The sequence below is a fragment of the Brassica napus genome, chromosome C9 (assembly GCF_020379485.1).
Source record: "Brassica napus cultivar Da-Ae chromosome C9, Da-Ae, whole genome shotgun sequence".
NCBI lineage: Eukaryota > Viridiplantae > Streptophyta > Magnoliopsida > Brassicales > Brassicaceae > Brassica > Brassica napus.
The window spans coordinates 62,081,963-62,101,315 of record NC_063452.1 but is presented as its reverse complement, the minus strand read 5'-3'; the positions used below and the strand labels follow the sequence as shown (position 1 = coordinate 62,101,315).

The 19,353-nt window shown below is 35.6% G+C and overlaps 6 protein-coding genes across 6 annotated transcripts; 3 read left to right on the top strand and 3 right to left on the bottom strand.

Moving 5' to 3' along the window:
* The first annotated feature begins 1,157 nt into the window (after nucleotides 1-1,157).
* LOC106446074 (peptide methionine sulfoxide reductase A3) lies at nucleotides 1,158-2,232 on the top strand. Its single transcript, XM_013887746.3, has 2 exons — nucleotides 1,158-1,620; nucleotides 1,845-2,232. The coding sequence occupies exons 1-2, from the start codon at nucleotides 1,264-1,266 to the stop codon at nucleotides 2,094-2,096; spliced, it is 609 nt and encodes a 202-aa protein (XP_013743200.1). The 5' UTR covers nucleotides 1,158-1,263; the 3' UTR covers nucleotides 2,097-2,232.
* Nucleotides 2,233-3,025: 793 nt separating this feature from the next.
* Nucleotides 3,026-4,010, top strand: LOC106438378 (peptide methionine sulfoxide reductase A2). Its single transcript, XM_048767203.1, has 2 exons — nucleotides 3,026-3,463; nucleotides 3,548-4,010. Exons 1-2 carry the CDS (start codon nucleotides 3,101-3,103, stop codon nucleotides 3,797-3,799), a joined length of 615 nt encoding a protein of 204 aa, XP_048623160.1. The 5' UTR covers nucleotides 3,026-3,100; the 3' UTR covers nucleotides 3,800-4,010.
* A 2,040-nt stretch (nucleotides 4,011-6,050) lies between these two features.
* Nucleotides 6,051-7,304, top strand: LOC106449585 (cyclin-U4-2-like). Its single transcript, XM_013891324.3, has 2 exons — nucleotides 6,051-6,861; nucleotides 6,955-7,304. The coding sequence occupies exons 1-2, from the start codon at nucleotides 6,494-6,496 to the stop codon at nucleotides 7,235-7,237; spliced, it is 651 nt and encodes a 216-aa protein (XP_013746778.1). The 5' UTR covers nucleotides 6,051-6,493; the 3' UTR covers nucleotides 7,238-7,304.
* Nucleotides 7,305-7,570: 266 nt separating this feature from the next.
* Nucleotides 7,571-9,700, bottom strand: LOC106446075 (glutamate dehydrogenase 2). The gene is made up of 6 exons (XM_013887747.3): nucleotides 9,262-9,700; nucleotides 8,882-9,178; nucleotides 8,692-8,808; nucleotides 8,178-8,428; nucleotides 8,021-8,096; nucleotides 7,571-7,957 (listed from the first exon to the last, which is right to left on the bottom strand). Exons 1-6 carry the CDS (start codon nucleotides 9,652-9,654, stop codon nucleotides 7,685-7,687), a joined length of 1,407 nt encoding a protein of 468 aa, XP_013743201.1. The 5' UTR covers nucleotides 9,655-9,700; the 3' UTR covers nucleotides 7,571-7,684.
* A 3,830-nt stretch (nucleotides 9,701-13,530) lies between these two features.
* LOC106443701 (probable pectinesterase 49) lies at nucleotides 13,531-15,274 on the bottom strand. The gene is made up of 5 exons (XM_013885248.3): nucleotides 15,001-15,274; nucleotides 14,480-14,758; nucleotides 14,183-14,386; nucleotides 13,849-14,087; nucleotides 13,531-13,721 (listed from the first exon to the last, which is right to left on the bottom strand). Exons 1-5 carry the CDS (start codon nucleotides 15,202-15,204, stop codon nucleotides 13,562-13,564), a joined length of 1,086 nt encoding a protein of 361 aa, XP_013740702.2. The 5' UTR covers nucleotides 15,205-15,274; the 3' UTR covers nucleotides 13,531-13,561.
* Nucleotides 15,275-17,656: 2,382 nt separating this feature from the next.
* On the bottom strand, nucleotides 17,657-18,220 carry LOC106441946. Its single transcript, XM_013883692.1, has one exon. It carries the CDS (start codon nucleotides 18,218-18,220, stop codon nucleotides 17,657-17,659), a length of 564 nt encoding a protein of 187 aa, XP_013739146.1.
* Between the last annotated feature and the right edge of the window lie 1,133 nt (nucleotides 18,221-19,353).

Here is a 19,353-nt window from a genome sequence, read left to right as displayed (position 1 = left end):
TTACGAGGATTCACGTCTAACTTCATTACCCTGAACCGTCATGTGAAATTCATTTCTCACTGTACTCTTTGCGCCAGAATTGAAACTCAGACTTCGGTGTAGAATCTTTTAAACCTTCCACAATTTTATTTTCATTTTTAAATACTTAGGGGGTGGTATTGAATTCAAGAATTTGAAAGAATTCACATGTAATAACTTTTGCAGTATTTTAAATGATTTTATGAGATTTTAATGCAATTGTCTAATTCTTATGTTTACCTTTTGCCATAGAATTTAAGTGAATGTAAATTAATTTGATGGAATTCAATTGGTAATACTAACGCTATGAATGATAACAAAAAAATACACAACTAGTAGTTAACTCTTAGATATTTTTTTACCAAAATAAAACACTTTGGAAAATTTTACTTTTTGTAGATAGATTTTTTTTACTAAAGGAATCTTTTTGGGTGAACTAGCCATGGACATTCGGGTTGAGTGAAACTGATGACATTTTATTTTATATCAAAGTGTTGAAACTTGTTTTTCCGGATATTCGGGTACCGTTCGGTTTTCGGTTCGGTTACGTTTCCGATTCGGTTATTCAGATATAGAAATATAGAAACCATTCAGATATTTGAGGCGGTCCGATTTTGGTTTCGAATAATTTGGTTTGATTCTATTTCAGTTTTTCGGTTCCAGTTTTGGAAGAGGAGAGACATGAAATTGGGCTGGTGTAGGTGATATGTCTTCTAAAGACGTAGTGGGTTACCGTGGGGTCAAATTGGTTCTAAAAATAACAAATCCCTTCATAAAAGCAAAGAATTGATCATTTGCATTTTACATTACATTTTCCATTAAATTCTTTTCAAATGACATTCCTATTAAATCTAACAAATATTGAATAACACTAGAATTTAAATGAATTGATAAAATATGCAATTGAATAACACAAGAATTTAAAAGAATTGATAAAATACACAATTGAATAACACTAGAATTTAATGGAAACCATAATTCCTTCAAATTCTATCAAATTTCTAAATCCAATACCCCCACCTTATTTTCTATTTGGATAAATACAATAGAAAAATTGGTTTGATTTCGACTTAAATTTTTTTGGTTCAACTTTATTTGGTTCGGTTTAACGAGCAACTCGCCAATTCTAATCGTGACCACCACTAAAACGCAAACGCGCCTCACACAAGAAGACTCGTGTTCCGTTTCGCTGTCTATATTCTTTCTCGCGTCTCATCTTCCTCCTCTCTCTCTAGAAAATTCTCCATGAACATACTCAACAGGTTCGGTTTAGGATCAGGCGGGCAAACGAGTACGGATCCGTCTCCGATCGCTCAAGGATCTGACGATGACTCTCCGGCGCCGGGAAATCACTTTGCCCAATTCGCCGCCGGATGCTTCTGGGGCGTGGAGCTGGCGTTTCAGAGGCTCCCGGGGGTGACTCAGACAGAGGTTGGATACACACAAGGGATCACCCACAATCCTTCGTACGAGGACGTCTGTTCCGAAACCACGAGACACGCCGAGGTCGTCAGGGTTCAGTACGATCCCAAAGGCTGCACCTTTGAGTCTCTCCTTGACTTGTTCTGGTCCAGGCATGATCCCACCACCTTGAATCGCCAGGTACGTTGTACGCTCTTGGTGGGTTTCTCTTAACTTGGTCCCAAAAGTCAAACTTTGACCTGTTGGAGATTGGTTGAAGTTGTAAAGGTTCAGACTTTTTGGTTCTTGTGTTCTGAAATTGAGATGGTTTGCATTAGGAATGTTTAAGTACTCTGTTTTATAGATAGCTTATTGTTATGCTACAGTCAATTACTTTGGCTTATGGCTTAAACTGTGTGAGTCAGGGAAATGATGTGGGAACCAGATACCGATCCGGGATCTACTTCTACACACCAGAGCAGGAGAAACTAGCCCGGGAGTCACTAGAACGTCACCAGCAGCGAATGGAGACGAAGATCATGACTGAGATCTTGCCTGCTAAGAAATTCTACAGAGCCGAGGAGCAGCAGCAGCAGTATCTGTCCAAGGGTGGAAGGTACGGCATGGGGCAGTCCTGTGCCAAAGGCTGCACCGACCCAATCCGCTGTTACGGCTAAAACCTGAGCTCCTCTGCTTCTGAGGATGTTATGAACTTTTGTGTAAAAGCTATGTAACGCATAATTTACCGTTTGTACGATTATTTGTTGATGTTTCTCAAATTATTGAATGAATAAGAGAATCTTATGGACAAAAGAAAAATTCCAATGGATATAGCCACGGGCTAATGGTAGGACACTTGGTTTCTTATTGTCAATTTGTGCATGGTTGTATACATCTTGCAAGACCATTTGTAATGTATTAGCTATTTTTCTCTAAAATACTCCAATATTTTTTTTTAAAAGTAACATTTTCCAAATATTGAGTTAAAAAACAGAGATTGCTGTTAAGGGTAAAAGAAAATAGAAATTGCTATTTTTTCTAATAGTTATCATATAGATGAGTTGAATTAGCGTTTGATTCTAGATGCTATTATAGATGTAAAAACTAAAATGAGTTGGAGAATAGTTTTTTTTTCCGTAACCAAAAAAATAGTTAAACTCGAATCTATTAAATACATAGACCTAACCTCCGGGTGAGAGCTGCATACCACGACAAGCCTCTCCCAGGTGTTCATACGGACATATTTGCAGCCGTAGTGAACAAAACAATGTGACTTAATTTCCGCAGCAGAAAGATCGAACCCAGAATGTGTTTGCATCCAAGACCCATCCACTACCACGGGACCACGAGGCCTGCTCAAGTTGGAGAATAGTTCTAAATAACAAAACTCACCTTGTAAAGAATCATGGTTGTATACATCTTTTAAACAACAAAATTAACCTTGCTAAGAATCATGGCTGTATGCATCTTGTAAGTAACAAAATTCACCAACCTATTCCCATATTGAATGTATTTTTATTGTGTGCCGCTGATTTGTTACGCTATTTAGCGTTTTGGTAGGTGGGTCATCTCTTTACTGCTTTCTTTATATATAAACCATCTTAGATGCTTCACCATCACACGCACTTTAACACTTTTAAACACATCACCGAACAGGTCTCTCTCACACCTATCTATCAAAATGGGTTCTTCTTCTACAGCTCAAGAAGAGCCTCAACTAGTAGATACACCTGCCATTGTTCCTTCTCCGTTAGCTCAGGAACCTGACAACGATGTACCGGCGCCGGGAAACCAGTTTGCTGAGTTCGCCGCCGGTTGCTTCTGGGGGGTGGAGCTTGCTTACCAGAGGATCCCTGGCGTGACAGAGACTGAGGTTGGGTACACTCAGGGTATCTCTCACAATCCTTCTTACAAGGATGTCTGCACCAACACAACGAACCATGCAGAGGTTGTAAGGGTTCAGTATGATCCTAATGAGTGCACCTATGAGACTCTTCTTGATTTGTTCTGGTCTAGGCATGATCCCACCACCTTGAATCGTCAGGTAACCAAACTTTTCTTGTTTTTTTTTTTGCTATTCTGAATGTTTTGGCTTGTACGGTAATGCAACTTTGCGTTCTTGTCTTAGGGAAAACTTGTGGGAGCTCAATATCGTTCAGGTATATACTTCTACACGCCCGAGCAAGAGAAACTAGCACGCGAGTCTCTTGAGAACCAACAGAAGAAACTGGAGAAGAAGATTGTGAGTGAGATATTACCGGCAAAGAAATTCTACAAAGCTGAAGAATACCATCAGCATTACCTCTCCAAAGGTGAGAAGAGTGGCCATGCACAGTCCCCTGCAAAGAGCTGCAAAGACCCTATCAGCTGCTTTGGCTGAGGAAAAGCCTTTGTCCCTCTTCCCCCAAAACAGAGGACTCTCAGAGAATATGTATCTGTTTGTATGTGTGTGTGTGTGTTAATTTGTAAGTCTCAGTTAGTAGTAAAGATGCATGTGTGGGATCATCTCAACTGTGTAACTTGTCTTAGTTTCTCAACTTTGAACTGATGTATGTTTGAATAATTAGTAAGTACCATCATTAGAACCTAAACCTCTTGCTTATGTAGTTATATTTGTGTGTTACGATTCTCTAATTTTCTTGAACGGATGGATGGCCTCGAAACCTTGAAGCTGTGCATGGATCTGCCCCTAATTAAACACTATGGAAAGATTGTTGCAACATCATACATACCACTTTTCCATTCATGATGTGTTATAACCAACATGTCCAAATTTATAAAGTTTTACGATGTTTCTGAGGTAATTTTTTTATTTCTTGTAAACTGGCTTTAATCTGTGGTAATTTTCATAGGACACAGCCATCCATTGGCCGGCCTCTGTTCTATCAGCTGTATGTAACGCTTTTTGAGATATGGGTTGGAAGAAGAAAAGGCTGCAAAAGAATGAAAAACGGATATTCTATTCACACTACTTGAATTGTAACGTAAATAGTTCAAACTCTCTGATAGTCTGGTGCCAGAGCCTGCTGTTACCACTATCATCTGTTATGAGAAGCCAGAGAGTTAATTTCGTAGTTAATGTTATGTTTTCATTGAATCATTGTACTTCTTTAATTTTCACAAGAATAAATCATTTTCAAACTTTTTTTCTTATATAGTTATTTAAATAAAATTTTCGAATTTTAATACAAAGTTCTTAACAATCTAGATGTACTTACCACTTATGACGTTTATAAGTAACCATATGACATCATATATTCAGATATTTTCAAAACTCAAAAGGATATTTGATATCTGACTAACAAGATAAATATTAAAAGATAACTACTGTCACTTGGTTTAATTTCCAAATCTTCTAAATTAAATCACTTTTCCATTTTTTTTGTCAACTTCTAACCAAAACTCATCAAGTTATTTTGGCTATATTTTCGATGAATATATTATTGTCTTCAATGTATTTTTTTGAGAAGTTGAACGTGATTTATGTTAATGTTTTCTCCTTTTTAAATTTATAAAATTTCCAATTTAGATACATATTGTCAACCAAATTACTGGAAAGTCAATTTAAGATTTTGTTTTTTTTTTCTTGACAGCTGTTATGAAAATTTATATTCATCATGAAGACATGCTACTTTTTTCTTACCGAAACAATAGAAACACGTATACGAAAACCAGTAACGGGTAACGCGTGTTCACCTAATATTGAGAAATAATGATTTGCTAAATTGATATGAATTTACAACTGATGGGAAAAACAATGAGAAACCGTTCCATGTTTTAATGTAATTAACATTAGACGTGATATATAATCATAAAATTATAATATTAATGAGAAAAATAAACAAAGCAGTATAAGCATCGGATCCAAATTATAAGATATTCAATTAATTTATAAAAAGAACAAAAAAAAAACAGGAAGGAATTGATATAAGACACAAGATACAGTGAATATTCACAACGTGTTGCTCATTACCTCTTTAACGTGTTTCGCACCTTGATCCAGACTCGACACTCAGTCGCCACATGCATGATGTTGCTTCATTGGCTCTAAATATAACAGCATGATATTTGGTAATATTAACACCTTTATATTGGGCAAGTCTTTTTAATGTACACTTGGATATCTGCATGTTGATGTGTTTGTGACTTTTGACAACATAAACTAAAGTTTCGAGTATTATCCCTGCTAGTAGTTGGTTAAGGTTTATCTGTCTCAAGTAGCCTTAGTTTTCGGCTACATACATCAACCTGAACCTTATAAGTTTAATGACATCACTATCTTATCTGAAAGCTGGATGATAATTTTAGTTTAAAGATACGCATTGGTAGAGTTTACAAGAAAAGGGAAAGTCAGAACAAAGTTAAGGGAGCATTAGTTGGTGGTTAACCAATTTTATCCTAATGAAAACCACATCTCTCAAGTTAGCAATATCTTCCCATTTTTATTAAAAATAATGCTTACGTTGACTAAAACAAAAACAAAAATTAGTGGTTATAACCCATGGTCAATAACTTTAGATAAAGAAATTATGTTTGATCATTCGTTATGATAATACTATTTATTCCCTTTTTCTTAGAACTTATTGAAGTTCTCATTGCAGTTCTCACCAAGTCACCGACGAAACTCATAAGCGTTGAAATCCAACCTAACATGCCTTTGCTTTCTTTCAATCTTCTGTTTTCAGTTTTATATAAAAGTATATATTCCTCCTTATGAGCTTAAATTAGTTGTATATTACTTACCAAATGACTATTAATCTAAATCAAACATTGTGTCTCCAATGTGCCAGCCAAAATAGTCCAAATTTAATGGTTGGCACTAAGATAGATTTGCAAAATTAACAACAAAACCATTGGCCAAAAGAAATAATTTTGGTTTGTTTTGTAGTGAGTGAGAACCCAATTAGCATGACTAATGTAAAACCAAGCATTTATACATAGATACACATGTCTATATATATACATCGTAATTTAATTTATTCTATATAAACACCCAAACCGACAGGCAAAAGAGGATACCCAACAAAAAAAAACAATCCATATAAATAAATAAAAGTATACACGTCTCTCCCCAATGGATGATCACATTGAGAAGATGATTCAAGAACAAGAACCAATGGCTGAGACCATGCCAAATGTTATAACGGCGATGTCATCTCTCCTACAAAGGGTTTCAGAGATGAACGATGATCTGAGCCGTCCGTTATGGGAGCACCAGAGGATCTCAGCTTTCAGTGCATTGACCAAACCTTCTATATCGGTCAGAAGCTATATGGAGAGGATCTTCAAGTACGCAAACTGTAGCGACTCGTGTTACATAGTCGCGTATATATATTTGGACCGGTTCATACAAAAGCAGCCTTTTGTGCCTATTGACTCCTTTAATGTCCATAGGCTCATCATTACGAGCGTCTTGGTCTCTGCCAAATTCATGGATGACTTGTAAGTTTTCTCAGTGTATACTATCTTTGTATGGTGACTATGGTCTACGGTAATCACTTTTCTAAAGCATTATTTGAATTTGATAAACTTTAGGTGCTACAATAACGCATATTATGCAAAAATTGGAGGAATAACCACAGAGGAGATGAACTTGTTAGAGCTGGATTTCTTATTTGGAATTGGATTCCAGTTAAATGTGACGTTGTCTACTTACAACAACTATTGTTCTTCACTACAGAGAGAGATGGATATGAGGAACATGTACTCTCCGCTTTTAGAGCCTTCTTTCTTGACTCTCAAGAGTCTTCAGATCAGTTTGTATGACGAAGATTCACTATCTATTCATCAGAATAACCAACTCACAACAGCTGTTTGATACATTAGATCATTTTGTGATATTATGTAACCTTGTGTTGAAGGATATTTTACAACATTTTTGACAACTTTAAATTGATTTCCTTAAAACTCTTTTGGCTGTTACAAAATTTCATGGAAATACAAGGTGTAACCGATTTTTGAAATTCCTTGACCCTTATATTTACTGATTTTTCACATTTCAGAAACTTGAAATTTAAGTTTCAAGAGCAAGAAAATTTGGGTGTGTTTTTTTTGTTTTTGGAAGAGTATACAGTATAAATACACAAAAAGTGAATGTATTTTTGCAGTTTTAAATATTTAGTTAATAGTTTATATATTGTGCACAGGAAAGGAAAAATCAAAATAATATTTTTTATTCAACCTGTTAAATTCAATTGATTTGTTTTTTTTTCCATTTCGGAACCTCGATGCTTTTTCAGAGTATATATGGGGAAATCCCATAGAATTAAGCTTCCCAACCACGCAACTGGGTGGCTCGAGCGACTCGGTTAACTCCAAGGGTGAAAGCTCCCATACGGAGGTTGCAAGAATGAGTATGGCACATAGACTTGATGTTGTGAAAGGCTCGAGTCATGTACTTTTGCAGCTCCAGGTTCACTTTCTCCTCTTCCCACATGAACCCTTGAATGTTCTGCACCCACTCAAAGTAACTCACCGTCACTCCTCCTGCGTTTGCGTATATATCTGGAAGTATAATCACTCCTTTCTTCGACAGAATCTGCCAAATAATCAAACACACAGATTAGATTTCAATAGATGACAGTGTTGTTATCATGCTAACCTCATCAGCATCTGGATCAGTTGGATGGTTTGCTGCCTCTATAATGAACTTTGCCTTGACATCTCCAGCATTCTCCCTAACCAAAAAAAAATAAAAGAATCAGAAAGAGTTGTATCTCTTATGGATTTACTGAGAGAGAGAGAGTTGTTGTTCATACTTGTTGAGGACACCACCGAGAGCACAAGGAATGAGAACATCACACTCATGGAGCAGCAGCTCCTCCGAGTCCATAGCGTCTCCACCGCTGAAATCCTTGAGACTTCCGGTTGCGTCCTTGTGTTTCAGAAGAGCGTTGATGTCGATGCCTTCAGGGTTTCTCACCGCACCTGTAATGTCGCTCACCGCAACCACTTTCCCACCTTTCTCGTGGATCAGCTTAGCTGCCCATGTTCCAACGTTCCCAAAACCCTGTCATCACACACACCAAACCAAACCTCTCAACTCTCTAATACAACACTAAGGCTCTCCTACCGGGACATAGGAGACGATTTAGTAAAGATTTCAATTAAAAAAATTTAAAAAACAAATTTGGGATTTTTATAAATAAATTCGAGGAGCAATGTCAATGTAATTTATTTTACAAAAATTTGGGGGAGCATAGACGAATGTTTCATCAGGTTTTGCCTTCAGGACCCCGGCCCTACTCTTTTAGACGTGAGATTAGAGTTTACCTGAACAACAAATGTCAATCCCTGAATGGATTTGCCGTACTCAGCAAGAAGAGCTTCAGTAGCGTAGACCACACCACGTCCTGTAGCAGCTTCCCTACCAAGAGAACCACCAAGATCCTAACACCAAAGTGAATCAAACAATCAAAAGCTGGCAATCACAATCATAATTCAAAGAGCCTTTCCTTCTTACAATGGGCTTTCCGGTGACAACAGCAGGGGAATGCCCATGAAACTTGGAGTACTCATCAAGAATCCAAGCCATGGTCTGAGCGTTGGTTCCCATATCAGGAGCAGGAACATCGGTGTGAATCCCAATAAGATCATGGATCTTCTGCGTAAAGACACGTGTCAGACGCTCGAGCTCGCTCAAGCTCAAGTCACGAGGGTTGCACCCGATCCCGCCTTTAGCTCCACCGTACGGAATGTCAGCGACAGCTGTCTTCCACGTCATCAGCTGAGCTAACGCGTTCACTTCATCCGGATCAACCTTCCAAACAAAAAAAAAAAAAAAAGTAAAAAATCAAAACTTTAGAAAATTCCCAATCCCTAGATCGTAAAAAAGAGATCAACCTCGGGATGGTATCTGATGCCTCCTTTCATGGGCCCACGAGCATTGTCGTGCTGGACCCTGAATCCGATGAAGGAGACGAGGGTGCCGTCGTCTTTGGGGATGGTGCACTCGACCTTGATTTCTCTGAAGGGGATCATGAGACTCCTCTCGATCTTCGAATCCAAGCCGAGGATCCGCGACGCGTGGCGGAAGTTCCTGTTCGTCGCGGCTAGAGCGTTCATGGCTGCTGAAATGGAGAAGATAACGCAACTTATCGAATCAAAGTGATCGAAAAGGGGATTGGAATCACTTTGATTTGATAGTTGATGGGAGGAGGAAGGAGAAGGCAAGGAAGTGTATTTGTAGGGGAAGAGAGAGAGAGAGAGAGCGTGATGATTTTGAATCTGAGGCATTGGATATTTTTGACGTCAGACGGAGACGACGACGAACCAGAGAGAAACTCTCTTATCCTTGAAAATGACTTTTTTGTCCCTTATCTATCTTATTTGGCTTTCTTTTTTTCTTTTTTTAGCCTTTTCTTTCTTGCCTATTTTCTTTTTGTCTTTTCTAAGTCAAACATATATCCAAGATCTCAGTCAAATTTTCCCAAAAAAAATATATTTGAAAATAACTAATTAAAGAAAATGACAAAATTTAGATATGTTTTAAAGGCAAAATATATATATCTATGTTAAGAATCCACATAAACATAAAAGGAAGTTTAATATAACATCTAAAACATGTGACCAAAAACGAGTCAACAATAAAAAGATTGCGGCTTTAATTTTTGCCATAAGAATTCAATTTACACTGCGAAAAACTATTTATAATGTTTGGGTTTTCAACCAAGAAGTGAAAAATATTTTCTTTACATTGAAAAGAAAAACATCTAAAACTTGTTGCGTACATGGGACTTCTAGAAAAGTTGAGGCTGAGACATAATTTTATGGGAAAATTTGGTGTATATTCATAATTGGGAAACAATTAGATAATATAGCCATGCTACAGTAACGGCTCAAGGAAGGGACATGTTTGGGCAAAAAGTGATGGACTTGACCTTTCAAGCGTGTGTGCGTGTCCACGGAGAGGAAAGGAAAAAGAGCATGTGCGTAAATGAGTTGTACCAAACCTATAATAGAATTGTCTGTCACTTTTATATCCTAACCACGCACTTAATTATTCAAAACATCACTAATGAGTTGCAAGCCGGCAACTAACGATACTGCATTTTAAATACGCGACTAGTGCTCCCGATTTCGCAACAAACTGCTTAGGTTCTGCTTATACATATAACATGGTAAAGCCTGTTCCTTGGAAGAGGGTGATGTATTTGAGAAACGCGGACACAAAATACGTTGTCTTACCGACCCAATTGTAGTTTACAATATGACTAGACCATACGATGTGCAGAATAGTCTGGAACATTTTGGGAACATGCATACAAGGGAACACACCTGTATTTCACCGGCTGAGGTTTGTAGGTGATAACATCGAAGAAGGATATATGGAAAAAAAGAACAAATGATAAGAAGTGAAGTCTAACTATCACAAGGGAATGGGTCAGTGTATTGTTGCGGGATATAGAGTATGTAAAACATTTAACGTTTTCGGATTACAAGTTTACCAGACTATACGCTATATAGTATAGTCAGGGAAATTGTGATAACAGGTAGAAAGTGGAGACACCTCCACTTCCATTCTGAGGTTTCTAGGTAATGAAATGGATCGATGATATATGTATAAGCAGAACAACCACCACAGCTTATACAACTTCCGGGTAACCAACTGACGGGACAACATCTGGTGTGCAAACATAACTGAAAATGTATGCGACCCCATTAGCATGAGTTGTCTAAACTGAGATTCCGCCAACATCTTCTGTTGAGAATCTGAAAGTGCTGCTTTTACGACCTCAATCCACCACAAATTGAAATAATTATTAATTCTTTTTCGCCCCGTAGGTTCATATCCGGTCAGAAACAAGCGCTCTGGCAAACCTAACTCTTCCATTCTTTCCATGCAAATACACAACATCAGACCTACTATACGAACAGAACAAAATATATTAATTATTCTGGCGCCCTAAGATAATAACAAGCCCAACTTCGACATACATGCAGGTAGTTATAGTGTTGTTGCAAACCAAATAGACACATATTGAAGTCAATAACACAGAAAACGCTTAACCAGCCATACATGACACCATACCTCATCATACTATTATTTATCTAACATAGTATAGTTATAGTAATTGTCTTTCAATACCACTACCAAACGCAGAAACGATTTGCAGACACCAACGACATATCCCAACATGCGAACCTCGACATATAACAGATATCGTTTAAAAACATAATCGCATGCAACAGAATCGCTAAACTAAATCGCATGCGACACAATCGCTTAACCATACATACATGTCACCTTACCACATCATACTATTCTTTGTCTAACATAGTATAGTTTTTTGTAATTGTCTTCCAACACCCCAACCAAACCTAGAAATGATTTGCAGACACCAAAGCACATAAACAAACACGCGAAACACGACATATAACAGATTGCCTTTAAAAACTTAATCGCATACAACAATGCTGTAAATTTACCTTTCTACTCAGCCGCCGTTCAGAACTTCTTCACAGATCTGCAATATAGTGGAAATGGTCGATTTAAATACCGTTAACACGATTGGTTTGGCGGAAAAAGATAGGCTAAATTAATGATTATGATAGATTGCAAATTGCCGATTTAAGTTCGTACCTCGATTCCTTCCGTTAACCCTCTTCAATCGCGCCTCCCAACACCAATTACAACCGCCTCGCAAACCCTAGCTTCTGATATCCTTTTACTCGCTCTATACCACACCGACTCACGATAGAGAACCCCTTTTCCTCTAAAAGCCACACAAACTTGGACACTCTCTAAAGATTTCGTTTTTGTCGGGGTGTTGTTTTTATAAAACTTCTAAACATTTCAGTTTTCAGGGGTTAGGCAAAACGAAAGATCCGGTGGGGCCTACAGTTTTCCACGCGCATGGTGGGGTATTTTGGCTATTATACACAAATATATACATTGTATTGTAGCCTAAGTGTTGATGTGGGTAGAAGCTTAATATCATGGCCCGTTATAGTTATGAGTCCAAATTTTCCTAATTTTATTTGTTTGATTAGTATTTTTGGATTTCTCTTCTACCAAGTGATTTCTTCTATGCATTATTGCCTACGGAAAAGTTAGTGATAAACAGTAAAACAAAATAAAAAGTTGAAATGAGCGCAACTCATTTTCTCAACAATAATCATGAGAAATAAAAACAAAAGGGTTTTACCTTTGATAAACAGTGATGAGAAGGAAATAATAAAAAATGATTAAAAAAAATTCCACCTGAACTGAACCCAGCGTAACTATGTTTCTCGCTACTCGCTATAGGCGACATACAATCACAACCATATTCTTTTTTTTGGATGATACATATATATCTGCGACTCATGTCCGTCATATTTATACAAATAAAAAATTATAATTATAATTTTAATTTGTAGTAATCATTATTCATTCACACTAACTTATATTTTTTTCTGGTAAACAATGAGATAAAACATAATCAAACGGCACTACGATCACTAATCTATGTTCAGCTGGAGCTTCCGTCCTAGGTTCGATTCCTCTTGGTCATCCAGATTTTTATCGGCATTTTAGTGATTAGTCATTGGGCATAAAAAGCTTTTGGGATCACACCAAAATTATCATCCTTGTATCTCTCGAATAAAAAAACTCTCTGAATCAATATCGCATGTAGATCACATTACCATTCAGACATGTAATATAGATAGGTTACGGTTCGACGAACCCTATTTTTAAAAAAATTGATTTGTTAATCAATATTCTCTCAATTTCATAATAAGAATCGTTTATTTCACACTGGTCAAGAAAATTAGTAATTTTCTGTTTTGTTCATATTTAATACATTGTTTTGTTTGATTTTTAATTAATGATTTAACACTAAGGGTAAAAACTGAAAATTTTATTTAATATTTGCATTCGAATAGTAAAACGACACTATGAAACAAATTGGAAAACCTAAAATGACACTAATATAAAACATAAGGAGTATGTGTTAAATTGTTCAGCGCTCTCAGTTATGAAGCTTGACGTATTTTATTATAATGTAACAAAAATTACACAAGTCTCTACTCTTCCTTTACATACAGAAAGAGAGGACTTTTCAAAATAAATTCAAGAAGAAATAGCGTAAGACATTCATTTATACACATGTATTTTCAGCCAAAAAGTAAAGAATAATAGTTATGAGATGGGTGTGGTTTAGTAAGCGGGAGGAGGGAGGAGCCACAAGGAGCCTTTGATGTAGCCGAGGGTAAGGAAACCGTTAGCTTCGTTTTTGTCGATGTCTTGTGTGTGGGCCACTCTTTTCTCTTTGTGTGATCCTGGTCCCGTGCACATGTATTCTCCATAGAACACCGTCCTATCATTCATAATACCAAAAAGTTTTATCTTGTCTTATCACTAAAGTTGGTCCTTTATAGCTTTCTATTAAATTTCTAACACTGCACAATAAATATAATCCTATAGATAATACAAAATGAACTTACTTGTCATTCTCACGGTTCCTGTTCTCTTGCCATCCGGTTGGGTTGACGACACTGGACATCTCAGTGTAGGCATAAACGACCTTAGGGTGGCTCATCCATGCCCTACCCAAATAGATCCCCGTTCCAACTCCAGTAATCTTGCAATGCACGAATGAATAGCCATTCTGCTGGTTTTCACTCTGTCGATTGTGTGCTGTGATCACTCTTAATCCATCTCCAACAGCGTGCAATTGCGTGTTCTATAAGTATTAAGAAAAATCTGTTAGTGTAAATGTTAATCATAGTATATATGAGTTAAATAAGATCAAACTAATAAGTAAAGGCGTGTTTGTACCAAGTACAAGGAAGCTCCTCTTCCGAAGATAAAATCATAGGTTCCCTCGATGTAACAGTCCTTGAAGAAATGGTTGCCTATATCATCACAAAGAGTGTCTTGAAAACCATAGAATCTGCAGTTGTAGAAAGCCGCTTTATCGCCGTTAATCCTCATAGCGAGCGCTTGTCCTTGTGTTCCTGCTTTCGGCATTGGAGCAGTATTCTATATACATAGAAAAAAACTCATATATATGCATTAGATTAATATTAATATATATATATAATATAATTTACTAATGAACCTAAATATTCGTACTTTAACGTGTAAGTTGGCTGCCACAAAATATTTGGCCCAGATGATAAGCGTCGCACTCTCCATGGTTCCGAATTTAGAGGCCGTCCCGTCGAAAGTCAAGTTCGTTTCTGCACCAGGTTTACCCATCAATGTAACGAATGGTCGACCTACGTCGACTGTGACTTTCTCATGGTATACACCAGGAGCCAACTTGATGATCACACGCTTTGTGTTCCCTATCGGAATGCTCTTGATCGCTTCATTAATTGTCTTAAAATCGCCGCCTCCTTCTTGATTCACCTGCATTGAATTTTTATATTATCCTCCGTTGAAATTTATAATATGCATGGTGTTGTGTGTCTAATTAATTCAGTTGAATTGATATGAACATGCTAAAACCGTACCAAAAGAGACGACACAAAACCGACCTAAGACAGCGTGTCAAACCGAACCAAATGATATCCTATTTTGGTCAGGTTTTATATTTCAAAAACAAAAGAACTGAAAAGCCGTAAACCTATTCAAGAGGAATAAAATCTTACGTTGATGATCTGTGGCGATGCTTCAGCTGCATCCAGCACGGGGTCAAGTGTGCCTCGTCTCGCTGAATAGGGTTGAACGTTGGCCTTGAACCATGCCTCGACTTGGGCTTTGTCTTCTGGAATCGGAGTTGTATCGTCGGCTACAACCGCCGGTAAGGCAAAAATAACGAGAAATGCAATCATGGTCAGAAAAATGTAACCCATCTCTTATTTTTATTTTTTATTTATTTTTAAGATAAAAGGAAAATATATAATATATATAAGTAAAAAGAAAAAGTGTTATCTATTCTATTAAAAGAGAATCATTCTGAAAAAATCTACTTATACAAGTTGTTTGGACTCTTTCATTAGATTACTAATATTTTGGTCTTACCTTAAATTTATACTAACAATATATTACCATATATTTCTCTAACAATAATTTAATCACAACTTATTATTTATTAGGCCCACATTTTTAATACAGGTTGATATCAGATCCTAACCACATCTATATTTTATTTGGTAGACCTTATAATACACGAAAATATGGAAATGCTCCTGCAATGTCAAATGTTTGCCTAACGTGTTTTTAATGATTCTCTTTAACTATGGACAATGGACAATGGAGAATGCAACATATATGACGTCAATACTCTTATTCAAATTTGACTTATTCACATAAAAACCATTAGTGTTATAGAGCACATAGACTATTATTACTTTTGATACATGCCACAAGGTCCACAACTAACTCAAGATTCATTTTGGACTATAAGAATTAAATCAATATTTTTGTCCACTTTGTATTTTTGTAGGCTACATGAATAGATAACTGAACACTGTTTTCATTATTATTTTTATCTCACCATCTTCTTAAGTTTTAAATAAAAACTAAATCCAATACCAAAAACACCTAAACCCTATATAGATTATATGTAATCTCAAAACTATAATTTTTTTAACTTAATAAATCTATATATTGTCAGATTCATGAAATATTATATGATATAATTAATGGTTCTCACAAATTATTAAATTCTTCCAAATGAATTTTAATTTAAAATAAAGTATATAAATAAATACAAAAACATATATTTTCGTGACTATTAGGTTTTTTACAATTAATCTACCAAATTAATTTTGTATCATGTTGATATGGTTCTCGCAAAACATTTTAAAATTTAGACGAGATGTACACATTTATTCTTCTGTCTAGCAACTTACCAAACGTACCTATTTACTGTTAATAAATATATCCTACCAACATTAAGAATATAAATATTCAAATTTATATCGATCATAAATGCTATATATTAGAATAGATTTTGAAGATATTTTAGCTAAGAAAAATATTCTGAATTGTATCACCTTATTGATACTCATACATTCATTTCTTACGTAATTAAATTTACTAAAATTATATATATATATATATATATATATATATATTCCCTTAAAATTATATACATGGTTAAACTGTTGTCCATATCGCTGATTATATAAGTTTTTTTCTTGACAACACATACTTATATTGTTATACAGTATCTTATAATCTAAAATATGAATATAATTTATTACAGTTTTGTAAGAATTAATGTAAGTTCTATATTCTGGTTTTCAACGTGTGTAAACGGTTGTACATGATATATATATATATCATTTGTGATCTATTTTAAAATAATTATACATACATCATAACACATATTCATATATTTATAATATACTTTACTTTTAAAATATAAAATTTCAAAATATTAAAGATGAAATAATAAATTTTGATTTATAGTTTAAAAATATTGTAAGTCAGAATATTTATAAATAAAATTAATGTATTTTGTTTGATAAAAATAAATTGTTAACAGTTAGCTAAAATAGGTTAAACAAAGAGACTCATAATACGAGTCAATTTATATGGGATTTTATCGGATCAACCAATATTGGATAGTGGGTCAATGATAGATTTTTACGTTTTCACCGAGTTTTATCAGATTTTTATATATAAGGTTTTAACAAAATTCATACCAGATTATATATGAATCACATGATTTACTTCTGAGACTGTAGGTTTGGGTCACGTATGAAAACATTGCTAAAACTATTAAAAATTCTACAATTATATACTATTAGATTAGCTCAAAATCTGCCAAGTAAAATTTTTGTCTCATCAACTCAACAAATATAACTCTTACAAAAAACACACAAAATGTAATGATGACGTTGTAACATATAACTCTTACAAAAAACACACAAAATGCAATGATGACGTTGTAACATAAGAATGTACGTATAAATTCTAAAATAAAATATTTTATAAATTTTATAATTTTGTAACTTAATAATATACTTCGAAACATCAAAACTAAAATAATAATTCATATCAAACATTATTATTACTTGGAAAAAAAACCCGCGCTTTTGAAGCGCGGGTCAAAATCTAGTTACTAGTTTTATAAAACTAGTTTTTATTGAAATTGGAAGAGATGAAGCCTTGGAAGGACTTTTATATGCCTTTGGGATATCGTCTATGACCGGTAATATCTCTCTTTTTTACTATTCTCGCTTGTGGTTTGTACTCGTTTAGTATTTTTAACATTTAATTTTCATAAATAGTATTTTCTCACCGCACTTGGTGTGCGATTCTTTTTTTTTTTTTTAACCACAATAACTTTATTAACTAAACTGTAAAAGGTGAGTACAAGTACTGAATCAACCAAACAGGAGGAAAATCAAAGAATTGATATAAACTACTATGATCCCTACTATGTCTTGACATAGCATCTGCAGCTTGATTCTTCTCTCGGTTTACATACTCCAATGAACATTCAGGTAACAAAGTCATCCAATGCCTTATGTCGCACAAGTAATTCCCCAGATCAATATGTTCTTTAACTTGATTAATGATAAGACAAAGTTCCTGATTATCACCTTCAAACCACACTCTTCTCCAGCCACGAGCCCATATTTGTTGTAAAGCAAAAATAAAGCTCATGGCCTCACCTATAAGAGATGATTGAACTTTCCCAATTTTAGCATTTCCGGCTCCCAAGAACACTCCATTATGATCTCTTACTATCCATCCAATACCTTCCTCCATACTGTCAGATCGTGAGCTATAATCGAAATTGCATTTTACCCAGTTAGCCGGGGGCGGTTCCCATTTCGCTGATCTAATACCATTACCTCTCCTTTGCTGACCAGTTTGAGTGACATTTCTATACCATTCAATATTCGAATCCATTGCTCTTCTAATATCTTCAGTGGGATGAACATTTCTTTTGTTGAAAATGAATTCATTTCTTGACTTCCAAATCATCCACAGAATCCAGAAGACCAATAATTTATTTTGCTCCACATCCGGTAAAGACTCCATTATACTAAACAAAAGTCGAACATTATCTTCCAAGTTATTTGAAAAAAGTTGAACTGGGATTATACCTGAACATCTCCATATAGCTGTGGCATGAGGACAAAGGAAAAGAACATGATTAATGGATTCCTCTTCTATACAACATCTCTGACATGTAGGATCAATATTAATCCCACGAGTACACAGATTTGTATAAGTAGCTAAAGCACCTGATATCACTCTCCATAGAAACTGTTTTATCTTTGGCAAAATGTTCAACTTCCAAATTTTCCTTTTTATTTCTAAAGAGCCTGCAGGTCTTAAGATCTCTTCACCCTCATAATAATAATGAGTAGCAGCCCAATAACCCGACTTTACCGTATACTTCATATCTTTTGTAAAAGGCCATATTAACTGGTCTTCTGGAGCAAATCGTGATAGCTTGATCTTTACCACTTGTTCCACATCAATGGGCTGTAGATAGAGTTGCAGTTTCTGAAGATTCCATGTTGATGTGTCCCGATCAATAAACTCTTCCACTTTCATGTTTCGATTGTATGAAACTTGTACTGCACGTCTAGGCGGGATAACCGGTATCCAGTGATCCATCCAAACATTGGTCTTGCTTCCATCACCAATCATAGTGCGAAGTCCTTTTCGAAGTAGTTCCTTTCCTACTTGAATTGATTTCCAGCCATAAGAGGCTTGCGTAGTATTCGACGACTGAATGAAAGTCGACGAATGATGATATCTTCCCTTATAAATTCTACTCAAAAGGGAATTTGGATTATGCCAAATCCGCCATGCTTGCTTTGCAAGTAAAGCCTTGTTAAAACTATATAAATCTCGAAAACCCATACCTCCTTCTTTTTTTGGGTAAACATAGCCTTTTCCAAGAAATCCAAGAGATCTTCCTTCGTTCCTCACCCTTTCCCCACCAAAATTCTGATAGAATTGCATTGATTTCATCACAAGTAGTCTTAGGAAGAAGAAAACAGCTCATAGGGTATACTGGTTTAGCCTGC

Bases quoted from the DNA above. Each gene is read 5' to 3' on its own strand.
- LOC106446074 (XM_013887746.3), top strand. From the start codon at position 1,264: ATGAACATACTCAACAGGTTCGGTTTAGGATCAGGCGGGCAAACGAGT. The intron at 1,621-1,844 runs GTACGTTGTACG...TGTGTGAGTCAG, and splicing joins CCACCACCTTGAATCGCCAG to GGAAATGATGTGGGAACCAG.
- LOC106438378 (XM_048767203.1), top strand. From the start codon at position 3,101: ATGGGTTCTTCTTCTACAGCTCAAGAAGAGCCTCAACTAGTAGATACA. The intron at 3,464-3,547 runs GTAACCAAACTT...TTCTTGTCTTAG, and splicing joins CCACCACCTTGAATCGTCAG to GGAAAACTTGTGGGAGCTCA.
- LOC106449585 (XM_013891324.3), top strand. From the start codon at position 6,494: ATGGATGATCACATTGAGAAGATGATTCAAGAACAAGAACCAATGGCT. The intron at 6,862-6,954 runs GTAAGTTTTCTC...GATAAACTTTAG, and splicing joins GCCAAATTCATGGATGACTT to GTGCTACAATAACGCATATT.
- LOC106446075 (XM_013887747.3), bottom strand. From the start codon at position 9,654: ATGCCTCAGATTCAAAATCATCACGCTCTCTCTCTCTCTCTCTTCCCC. The intron at 9,179-9,261 runs GTTGATCTCTTT...TTTGTTTGGAAG, and splicing joins GCATCAGATACCATCCCGAG to GTTGATCCGGATGAAGTGAA. The intron at 8,809-8,881 runs GTAAGAAGGAAA...CTTTGGTGTTAG, and splicing joins TTGTCACCGGAAAGCCCATT to GATCTTGGTGGTTCTCTTGG.
- LOC106443701 (XM_013885248.3), bottom strand. From the start codon at position 15,204: ATGGGTTACATTTTTCTGACCATGATTGCATTTCTCGTTATTTTTGCC. The intron at 14,387-14,479 runs GTACGAATATTT...CTATGTATATAG, and splicing joins CAGCCAACTTACACGTTAAA to AATACTGCTCCAATGCCGAA. The intron at 13,722-13,848 runs GTAAGTTCATTT...TATGAATGATAG, and splicing joins AGGAACCGTGAGAATGACAA to GACGGTGTTCTATGGAGAAT.
- LOC106441946 (XM_013883692.1), bottom strand. From the start codon at position 18,220: ATGGATTCGAATATTGAATGGTATAGAAATGTCACTCAAACTGGTCAG.